This window comes from Dama dama, chromosome 4 (genome assembly GCF_033118175.1).
Source record: "Dama dama isolate Ldn47 chromosome 4, ASM3311817v1, whole genome shotgun sequence".
Lineage (NCBI taxonomy): Eukaryota > Metazoa > Chordata > Mammalia > Artiodactyla > Cervidae > Dama > Dama dama.
Window position 1 is genome coordinate 41,618,457 of NC_083684.1, and position 10,739 is coordinate 41,629,195.

Genomic DNA, 10,739 nt, shown 5'->3' on the forward strand with positions numbered 1-10,739 from the left:
TTTTCCCGAGAGTCCTCCGGATTACGGGGCGCTAGCGTGGGGAACTATTAGAAAGCAGCTAGAGAGGCCGGCTTTGGGGTTGCCAAGGAGCGGCTGGCGGCTGGGCTTCCGTTTCCGCTAACTGAGGCACGAGGATCCGGCGTTCCAACCCAGCGAGAAAATGCGGCCGCTGACTGAAGAGGAGACCCGAGTAATGTTTGAGAAGATAGCAAAATAGTAAGAGCGCTGGAGCAGAAGAGGGAGTGTGTGGTTGGCGGGGAGGGGCGTGGGTAGGGCGTGGGGCGCGGTGTGTGGACGAGTCCGGGCGCGGTCTCCAGTCCTCATTTTGCTCTCAGCATCGGGGAGAATCTTCAGCTGCTGGTCGACAGGCCCGACGGCACCTACTGTTTCAGGCTGCACAACGACCGGGTGTACTACGTGAGGTGAGGCGGCGCGGGGCCAGGTAGGCAGCGTGGAGCGGGTGCGGGCCTGGGTCCCACCGTACTCCCTCACTTCCTCTTGCCCTATCCCTTCAGTGAGAAGATTTTGAAGTTGGCCGCCAATATCTCCGGTGACAAGCTGGTGTCGTTGGGAACGTGCTTCGGAAAATTCACTAAGACCCATAAGTTTCGGTTGCACATCACGGCTCTGGATTACCTCGCACCCTATGCCAAGGTTTGTAGGGTGGTTTCAGCTTGCCACTAGGGATGGAGGCAGTCTAGGCAGAGGGCCACATCAGAACGCAGAATTAGGCACATCTGCTATGCAACGGAGTCCCTGACCATGCTTAGGGTCAGTGCCAGCGCCTGTAGCCGTACATCTGCTACCTGGGCGTCGTTGGTGCTGGGGGGTAGGAGCTCACCCTGTGGGGCTGCGTAGTGGTCCTTATCTCCAGCAAAAATTGAAAAGCCTATGCAAACGCAGCTCGAGACCGAAAAGCAAATGGGTGGCTATGAAGAGGAGCACAGTGGGCTACAGAAAAAGAGCTGTTAAACTTTAAGCCCATGGGAGAAATTGAAGAGTTGAGGAAAGAATCTCATGGTAGTTCTCGTCATGGAGTGAACGGTTTAAGGGAAACAGGCCTCTTTCCTTGAAAATTCATATCACAAAATAAATGATGTGTAGAAATAACAATCACTATGTTTTGTACCTGCAACTGACATAGTATTGTAGGTCACAGTACTTCAGTTTTGAGATCACAAAGAGTCGTGCACGGCTGAGCAACTGAACATACACATGCACGCACATAATTCAGTATAAAAGTAAAAAAGCTTAGTTCATAAGAAAAAAAGAAATTAACTACAGACGTAGTAGTTAGCTAATCTACAAGGGTGTAACTGTTAGCATTTTTATGTCTTTTGGGTTTAATTCTTTTTCTTCTAGTATAAAGTGTGGATAAAACCTGGAGCAGAGCAGTCCTTCCTGTATGGGAACCATGTGCTGAAATCTGGACTTGGGCGAATCACTGAAAACACTTCTCAGTACCAGGGAGTCGTGGTCTACTCCATGGCAGATGTCCCTCTGGTGAGTAGAGATGGTGGCTGTTAAAAAATCAAGTATCTTTTCTTTCAAGAAGGATGTGTTTTCAGTCTGCTCTTGAGAGGCTAAATTCTTGGCACCTTTTGAATTTTTCAAAGAACTGTATTTTTTCATCTTTGTTGTTTCCAGACCTCAGTGCGTATTTATTGAATGACTTGAGTGAATCAGTGTCTCTTCTTTTGAATCCCAGGGTTTTGGGGTGGCAGCAAAGTCCACACAAGACTGCAGGAAAGTAGACCCCATGGCGATTGTGGTATTTCATCAAGCAGACATTGGGGAATATGTGCGGCACGAAGAGACATTGACTTAAAGCAAAATCGTCGCAAGGACTTGTGGCTGTGTGGAAGGGCCTAGTTTTGTTTCCTGTGTCTCTGTAGGCGCCACCGTCATGTTGAATTTTTGTCAACACTGTGACCTCTTCAGGGACTTCTTAGTTTAATAATTCTCTCTTATCATGGACAAATACAGGCTGGATTCTTACTGTGCAGAAATGACTCAAAAATGAGGTTTCAGATCTTTGTGATTGTGACTGAATAGATTACTGTGTTTTATATTTGAATCAGAGGGCTTCTTGTTTTGAGTAACAGGTTCTAAATTGTTGGAACTGAGGACAAGAATAGCTTGTTATTGTTATCTATGATAACACTGTTTTCCAAACACGTGGTAAGAACATAATGAATTTTATTAAATATTTATTAATATTATGAAAAATAGATATTGCCATATCAGAAGTAGGTCAGGTTTGGCATTTTACAAATGAAATATAGATAAAATAGTAAGGGCAGTTTATTCTGTGGCTTTTCTATATGATAGGTGCTGTGTGGTGTGGAAGAAAAAACTCTTGATTCAAACACCGTTTCTCACATTTACTAGCTATATGGCCTTAGATGAGTCATTAAACTTCAATAAGCTTCATTTCCTTCTTCTTTCAAAATACCTTAGCCATCTTCCTAAGAATAGTTTTTAGAATTCAGAATCATGATTGTAAAGCACCTAACACAGCGCTTGGCAAATGATGGTGTTGAATACATGCTAAGACTTGTTTTTGTAACACTTATACTGAGTATTTCTGTTACTAAGAATAGGATATTATGAATATAGTTTGATTATATTACCTTGGCTTTAACAAGTGGTTTTCTTGATCTTTTTCTTGAATGGTATGATCCCAGGCTGAATGTTATTTTTATCACCTTGATTTCTATTATAAATCTTTTGGTTTTTTTAATTAAATTTTTTTTTCTTGACGTATAGTTGATGTACAATATTGTGTTAGTTCAGGTGTACAGCAGAGTGACTCATTTATATATATATTCTTATAAGTCTTTAATTCACTGGATTGGACAAAAAGCACTAATCAGAGACCCTGCAATAATAATTCAGCTCTTCCATCCTCCCCCGTGCCTTCCAAAATTACTTTTAGAATTGTTAAAGTACTTTTTAGCAAAAAAGCATATCATAGAAAAAATTTAACTTCCAGTATTGTTGTTTCTTTAGTGTATATACTGATTTAAATTCTGAAGATGACATCTCTAAAAAGAAAGCATTTTTCAATTATAGCAAAGCACTCTACAACTCCTGTTTCAGTATGCAACATATAAAACCCAGTTTATATATTTTTGTCCCATTTGTTTCAACTCTTCTCCCTTCCAAGGTTCTCTGTTAATTTCTAAATAGATATAGTAAAGGTTAAGAGGTTGCAATATGATGGGCAGTATTTTTATGGTATCATTTAGTGCATACTTTAGAAATAATCAGTGTCAGAACTTATACACTTTATTATTTTATTGCTGTTTTGCCTGTGTAGATGAGAGCCATGGAGTACAACTTTCTAAAATTGATTTTTTTCCCAACAACTTTATAAAGATTTGACAAAGCTTGTGTCCCAGAAGGAAAGAGCTAGGGCACTGTAGTCATTTGAGCTTAGCATCTTGGCTTTTGTGTTTCTGTCGTCATTGGGATATTGAAGAGACGCTTCAAGAAATACAACTGCAGGATCCCAGAAAGAACAATGACAAGGCTCTGGGCTGTTGACCACCAATTCACATAGTTATAGTTTGATTGGAGAAGGAAAAAGTCAGCTGTTTTTCTCATGCGAGCAAAGTTGTAGTGTCGCCACATGTGAAAGATATTGTAATGCACCTTTCGTGTGCTCTCCTGCGGGACAGAAAAGGAAATACAGAAAAGGTTCCTCTCTGCCTCTCATCTAGCCTCACCTGGGTACCCACCAGCACTAACCTCCTATAGTCACATGATTTTATGATGTGTAAAAGTTGGCTATTGAGGGTGCAGAACAAAAAAAAAAATGGGCTATTGGAGTTGTTGGTAAATGGCTAGTTTTGTTGTATATGAAAAAATTACCTGGACTTCAGTTTTTAAAAATGTTTACAATGAAAAATTTCAGTGCTGAAACCAGAAAGCTGTTCCAGTGTATGTCTAGATGTAGACATATACTCAGCACATCATTGCCATTCTGGGCAGTGTCTTCTGTTCTTTGTATATGGTAAAAGATAAGAGCCTGCAAATTTTTACTGAAGGGCCGGACAGTAAATATTCTAGGCTTTGCAAGCCATACAGTCTCTGTTGCAGTTACTAAACTCTGCCACCTGAGGCACAAAATCAGCCACGGACATATGTCCAGTGAGCTGTTCCCCAGTATCTGCGGGGAGATTGGTCCCAGGACCTGCAGAGGATGCTCTGGTCCCGTTATCGGCCCTCCATATCTTCAGATTCTCCACCTGCAGATATAGAGGGGGACCAACTGTAATTGTCAAATGAGCATTGTTTTGTTCCAGTAAAACTTCACTTACAAAAACTGGGCTTTTGTGCATCAAGGAGACTGTCAGGAAAGTGGAGAGAGATCCCAAACAGTGGGATAAAATACTGTATTAGCTGAAAAGTTTTTCTGGAAGATAGGCTAGAAAATCCTGAACAAGCTTTTTTGGCCAACTCAATATTTGCAAACCATGTATCTGATAAAGGACTATTATCTAGAATATATAAAGGACTCTTAGAACTCCACCATTAAAAAAAACTAGATTTTAAGATAGGCAAAGGATTTGAGTAGACATTTCTCTGAAGTAGATATACAAAAGGCAAAAAAACATGGGAAAATGTTCAGTGTCATTAGTCATTGGAGACACAACTCAAAAACCACAAGATAACACTTAGACCCACTAGGATTGCTATAACAAAGACAATAACACATTGGCAAGAATATAGAGAAATTGCAGCTCTCAACAAACACTGTTGGTGGTATGTAAAATGTGTTACCCACAGTGGAAAAGAGCAGTACCTCATTGAAGTTAAAAAGTTATATATACTAGCAGAGTATCCACTTTTGTGTGTACAGAAATAGAAGTATGTTCACACAAAAATCTATATGCAGGTGCTCACAGCATCATTATTTATGATAGCCAAGAAGTGGAAATAACCCAGATGTCTACCAGCTGATAAGAAACAAAATAGGATGCATATTTACAATAGAATATTATTCATCCAGAAAAAGGAATGAAGTACTAACACATGCTACAATGTGGCTGAGCCTTGAAAACATGCTCAGTGAAAGAAGCCAAACACAAAAGGCCACATTGTATGAGTCTGCTCATGTGAAATGTACAGAACAGGCAAATCTATAGAAACAGAAAGTAGATTAGTGAGGGATTACCCAGGACTGGGGGGGCATGGGGAACAGAGAGTGAATAACAGGCATGCAGTTTATTTTTGGAGTGATGAAACTTCTGGAATTAGATGCTGGTAATGGTTGCAAGACCTTGTAAACCACTAAACTGTACACTAAAAGTGGTGTGTTATATTTAAATTAAAAGGCTGTGAGCCAGATTTGGCCTGTGAGCCATTATTTGCTGATGCCTGGTAGAAAACAAGTGAGGAATTTCAAGAGCTCCAAGTCACAAAATTAATTAAAGGCTTCAGATCTTTTTGCCTGCTTGGTTTCTACTGAAACGAGCTTTCACTAGTATGATATTATTCCTACTAATTCTAATCTTTCCTCCAAATTTAAACTTAATTTCCATGGATGTTTCTCTCCCACAGAACAATTACCTCAATTGCATCCAGAGTATCATTCAGTTGTTTTCTTTCATTCTCCTTGTGGTCCATCTCAGTCCCCTCATAGAAGACTCCAAAATTGAGGTATACTTGCACGGAACCAAAGCGGTTTTGCTGGTTTGCTAGACAAAGCTGATAAAAACCTGTACAAATTCTGAGATCATTACCAAGTTCTTGATCTCCTACCCTCCCATCCTCTAAATTTCCCTGGAGATAACTGTTCTCCAAAGTTAAGTGTGCTGCTGCTGCTAAGTCACTTCAGTTGTGTCCAACTCTGTGCGACCCCATAGACAGCAGCCCACCAGACTCTGCCGTCCCTGGGATTCTCCAGGCAAGAACACTAGTGGTTGCCATTTCCTTCTCCAGTGCATGAAAGTGAAAAGTGAGAGTGAAGTCGCTCAGTCGTGTCCGACTCTTTGTGAACCCAAGGACTGCAGCCTACCAGACTCCTCCGTCCATGGGATTTTCTAGGCAAGAGTACTGGAGTGGGTTGCCATTGCCTTCTCCTATAGACAAAACTGCAAAGATTCAGATTTTGATGTGGAAGATCCTGACCTTGACATGTATTTTACTAAATACCATAATGTTGTTTTGCCAGATTTTAGTAACTTGAGCTCTGTATTGGATGGAAAACGTTTTCATCTTTTTTTTGTTTTGTTTTGTTTTCATCTTTTTCAACCTCTAATTCTCACATCTTCTAAGCAATTTCTAACCACAGGCATATTAAGAGCATATTGTTTGCCTGCTTGTACACCATTAGAGCTGGGATATCATCTTGATCTTGAAAGTAGGAGAGATGGATGCTGTGTGAATGAAAGAAACTATCCAGGAGTGACTTCCTGCAAGGTGGTCTGTATGGGGGCTGCTGGTTTGGGGTATGTACTGATGCTTATTCTCAACTGGGGTCACCTCCTGCACGTGGTGGTGGGGGAGCAGTGGGGAGAAGCAGGGTTCGAAAGATGTGTCAGTGTATTTGATTGTCTAAGTGACTGGAAGGTGCTACTGGCATATCGGGGCCAAAGATGTTAAATAATAATGTTGATATCCTGTGCTATGAACTGAAGGATTGTCTTATGTACCTGTTGAGAAATACTGTCTTGTTTTGTGCACCTGGCTGGTACAGAGAACAGTTCAAACTGACTAGTGCTGTCTGGAGTGAGGACAGGCTCGATCTGGCTGTGGGAAATTTCTGGTGACTGAAGAAGTGCTTTGCTGTAGAATGTGGATATTTGTCATGGCCGTGCGTTTCCTTATATTCTGAGTCTGCTTTTTGGTAACTGGCTCAAGTTGTTCTGATGACTGGAGTACTATCCCATAATAAATTTATTAATTGTAATTCTGTATCATAAATGGGTCTGCCTGTTTTGATCACTTTCCCATAATCTGGTTCGCTGGAGATGAAGAGATAAAATCAAGCTTCTGGAGCCTAATCAAGGACATCTGATTAATGTCCTTGGCCACTGGCAGTCTACAGGAAATCTGGTTTCTGGTGTTCAAGGTTAATTTTTTTCCCCTACGGTTTCACCATCCATATGTGGAAAAGTCAGGGCTTTTGCATCTCAGTACTTACTAATTTCAATATTTCCTCATTATTTTCCCAATTTCAAAGAAATACATGATTATTACAATAGCTGTGAGAATGAAAACAGACCTGTCTCGTGGGTAGAGAAGTTAATCTGGCCCCGAATATTCTTAGAGGTCTGTATAAGGAAACCCTGTGGGGTATGTGCAGTGGCAGCAACATGCCGGTCATGTGACATTCCTAGTGTCCGCTGAACCTGCCGAGACACATTAAAGAGGGAGAAAAGCGCTTGCTACATCATCAGGAAGCTAACTGAATGGTAAGATTTGACGTCCAGTGACCATCAGCACAGTGGTTCTGAGTCAGGGATGGTACTGCCCAACCCCCACCTTGCATTTGGGTCGAGGTTTCGCAATGATGATGTGTGCGAGTAGGGGAGGGCAGGGAGGCAGCAATGCTGAACATCCTGCCATGTTAGAAACAGTAAGTAAGACTGAGAATTGTCCAAAATGCCAATAGCACCCCTGGTGAGAAAACACGTCTCAGACCTTGAATCTGGCCATGTAGTTCTTGGCTGAACTCACTTGGTTTTGACCTCCCCAGTGGTATACCAGACTTGGGCTTATTTGATACTTGACAGCAAGTAAGGCATTCAATAGGTACTTGTCTCCAAGCTGGGTCTTTGGTAAGCCCAGGCTGTGAGCTGTGTGGTAGCTACTATTCCATTACCAATTGAGAGATAAGGAAAACCTCTGATAAGTTAGTATAAAATGAATTTTAAGTTACGTTGGAATAAGATCAATATAGTTTTTTAATATGTAGACAAAATTTAGAAAGTTAATAGGTTTCCAAGATAAAGAACAAAGGAAATGAACAGCTTCTAAGTTGCGGTTGAGCAGACCATCCTTGGGCACAGCATGGATTAAAGTACTTGGCTTAAAGTATTTAAGCAACAGGACTGACTACATAGAGAAACCTTGAGTCAGTGATTCTTCAATTTGCTGGAATTACCCCTAAAGGCAAGACAGTAATATTGTTCCCCCAACTTCATAAAAACTGAAGCGTCTTTGAAATCTCTGGGTCTATCTCCAAAGTCCATGTGATTTTTTTCATTCAGCTTGGTACCATATCCATATTATTATTATATTTAAAAAATGGACTCTTTATTTCCCCTCTCATCAAATTCAAGTAAATGTGATGATCACCTCTCCAGGAAGAGGCACCCAGTTTGTCCCATGATTTTGAGCACACTGCCACAGCCCCCAATTTGAGAAGCCAAGCCATATGTTTTAGTGATTATTCGTCTATCAAGAGTTTCCATTTAACTGCAGACCCATTTCATTAACAGGTGGGGAGTCACAGCATAATAAAGACAACTAGAACCCTGTGTTTATTTAAAACCTGACCCCTTTTATAAAAGGAAATGAACAAACAAGAAAAACAAGTCCCCAGTATTACCACGTACCCACCTCATAACTGAAATAGAAGTAGCCAGTCTGGTGGGCAAATTGCCAGAAGCATTCTGTACTTCCTGGAGGGATCACAATGGCAAAGTCGTGTCGATCTGCTCCACGGAAGAGGGGCTGGTCCCCATTGCTACTAAGGGGTTCTGTCTTCTGGCTCCTAGCAGAGCTCACTAGGTTCAGAACCACCAGTCCAGCCCCAAAGAGCAAAGGGAACATGCTGCTCTCTGGAGACTCCTGTGTGTGCAGCCCAGTGGAATCAAGCAATTCAGTATATGTGCTGTCAAACCAAGCACGGAATCAAGCAATTTAGACAACTGCTGGGGTAATGATTAACTCCACAAGTAACACTTAGGCCAGTCTCAGGGCCACACATAAGATATTCCAGAATAGAATTGGCATGAGACCCCACGTTTGGCTCACAGGAAGAATTTTTGCTTTAACTTCAGAAACTCAGTGGCTTACCAAATCTATTTAACAGGTTTCTACATAGAATCTATTACTTCAGAAGAGTGATTTCCACCCTTCCTTTGGGCTGTCATTTTTCAGTTTTTACCTGTTGGAAATAAACATTGAGCAGGTTTATTTCCAACTATCTGAATGTATGGACTTAGTGCACAGTCACTGGGAGATTTTTTTTCATTCATATCAAATTGCTGCTGCTGCTAAGTCACTTCAGTCATGTCCGACTGTGTGACCCCATAGACAGCAGCCCACCAGGCTCCTCTGTCCCTGGGATTCTCCAGGCAAGAATACTGGAATGGGTTGCCATTTCCTTCTCCAATCAAATTGCTAGATGATACCTATTGCTCTTGTAAGATACAAGGGGCAAAACCTGTTTCATTGGACTTCTTTCTGCCCAGTGCTACAGCATAGGAGAGCAAAGCACAGCATGGAAGTGTGTAGAAACATTTAAATGGATGAAGAGTGAGCAAGAGACAGTGGTTAAACTCCTCCACAGATAGCCCTCCTCATTCTGCTACCATCCACCTAAATGATAACAGTCACCTAAAGCTATCCAAAACCCACTGAAAGACTGTTATGTTGTTCAAACACTTGATATGTCTTCTTTTATCTGTGGCTTGTTTAGCACCCACAGGGGGAAGAAGACTTATTGAACACCCATTGTCTTCATGGAGGAGAGATTTACCTGCATCTTATTCTCACATCAGCCTACAAGGGAAGTACCATTATCTACTACATTAGAAATGAAATGGACATCGAGTCCAGTGTCTAACTCACCATCTATAGGCACAGCTGGGGCCCTGAGTGGGCCTCACACTCTTACCCCTCAGGACAGTATGTCTGCCAGTCTTTGAGTTCTGACAGAGTGTACATGTTTTCATCTCAGCCATCATCTTAAGCATGAGTACCTTCTAACCAAGTATTGCCTCAGAATGCATCACAATGACTCCAAGTGGTAATACTTTTAACAGTCACCAAGTATGTGCTGTTATGAACAATGTACTTCATAATTATGTTCAGTTCCAGCAAAGGCTAGATGACATCACAGCAGTCTGGAGGCACAGTGGCTGCAGTGTCGCTAAGGTGAAGGTCGGAGACAGTGGGATCATTTCCCAGTGACACAGTGACACCGGCACCTCCACTGGAGTCCCACCACTGCCCCAGTCCTGACACTGCTCACCAGTATGTGGTAAGCAGTGACATTCACCAAGACAGCCATCAGTTCGTGGTAAGTTGTCTAGTTCCATAGAAACTATAGGCAGAGGTTTTTCCGTACACATTCCATAACATTATAGTAAAAAATAACTCTGAAGTTATATTAAAAAAGGGGAGGGGCTAGTGGATCTATGCATTTCTCAAATTGGAGAAACACTTACTGGAATATTTTGCTTCCTTAAGTATATCCCAGTGTCACTCTTTTACTTAGAGTGTGCCATCTAACAATGTGAGTTGAAAATAAAGAAGCTACGGGATCCTAAAGCTTGGCCTGGAGGGAGACCATGACTAGCTACCACCACATCAAGTGGAGATCAAGTTCTCACCTTCTCACTAGTTTAATCTGGGGTGAACTTAGAAGAACAGCAGTACCAAACCCCTGAACACGTAGTTAGTAGGTAATAAAGCTGTACAAAGTTTACAAATCTTAACTGCAGGATGAATGTTTAAACTTTAACATTTGTCAAAAGAAATGGACAAAAAGGAATTCT

General features: G+C 41.5%; 2 protein-coding genes across 5 annotated transcripts in view; one reads left to right on the top strand and one right to left on the bottom strand.

Moving 5' to 3' along the window:
- The first annotated feature begins 18 nt into the window (after window positions 1-18).
- The window catches only part of NIP7 (nucleolar pre-rRNA processing protein NIP7), a 31,683-nt gene continuing 20,962 nt past the window's right edge, over window positions 19-10,739 (top strand). The window contains exons 1-5 of one of the 4 annotated variants that reach the window (XR_009692377.1): window positions 23-216; window positions 336-422; window positions 516-654; window positions 1,363-1,503; window positions 10,054-10,261. Coding sequence is in view for 3 of the 4 variants with exons in the window: in XM_061138838.1 (XP_060994821.1) it covers window positions 161-216; window positions 336-422; window positions 516-654; window positions 1,363-1,503; window positions 1,709-1,828 (543 nt within the window). In the remaining variant the exon portion in view is untranslated. Of the gene's footprint in view, window positions 217-335; window positions 423-515; window positions 655-1,362; window positions 1,504-1,708; window positions 3,420-10,053; window positions 10,520-10,739 lie in introns of those variants that run through there. The other 3 variants (XM_061138839.1, XM_061138838.1, XM_061138837.1) reach the window with 3 other exon arrangements.
- On the bottom strand, window positions 3,439-9,644 carry TMED6 (transmembrane p24 trafficking protein 6). Its single transcript, XM_061138836.1, has 4 exons — window positions 8,575-9,644; window positions 7,235-7,361; window positions 5,578-5,726; window positions 3,439-3,672 (listed from the first exon to the last, which is right to left on the bottom strand). The coding sequence occupies exons 1-4, from the start codon at window positions 8,785-8,787 to the stop codon at window positions 3,439-3,441; spliced, it is 723 nt and encodes a 240-aa protein (XP_060994819.1). The 5' UTR covers window positions 8,788-9,644.

Bases quoted from the DNA above. Each gene is read 5' to 3' on its own strand.
- TMED6 (XM_061138836.1), bottom strand. From the start codon at position 8,787: ATGTTCCCTTTGCTCTTTGGGGCTGGACTGGTGGTTCTGAACCTAGTG. The intron at 7,362-8,574 runs GTGGGTACGTGG...GTGTCTCGGCAG, and splicing joins ACTTCTATTTCAGTTATGAG to GTTCAGCGGACACTAGGAAT. The intron at 3,673-5,577 runs GTAATTGTTCTG...TCTGTCCCGCAG, and splicing joins ATACTCTGGATGCAATTGAG to GAGAGCACACGAAAGGTGCA.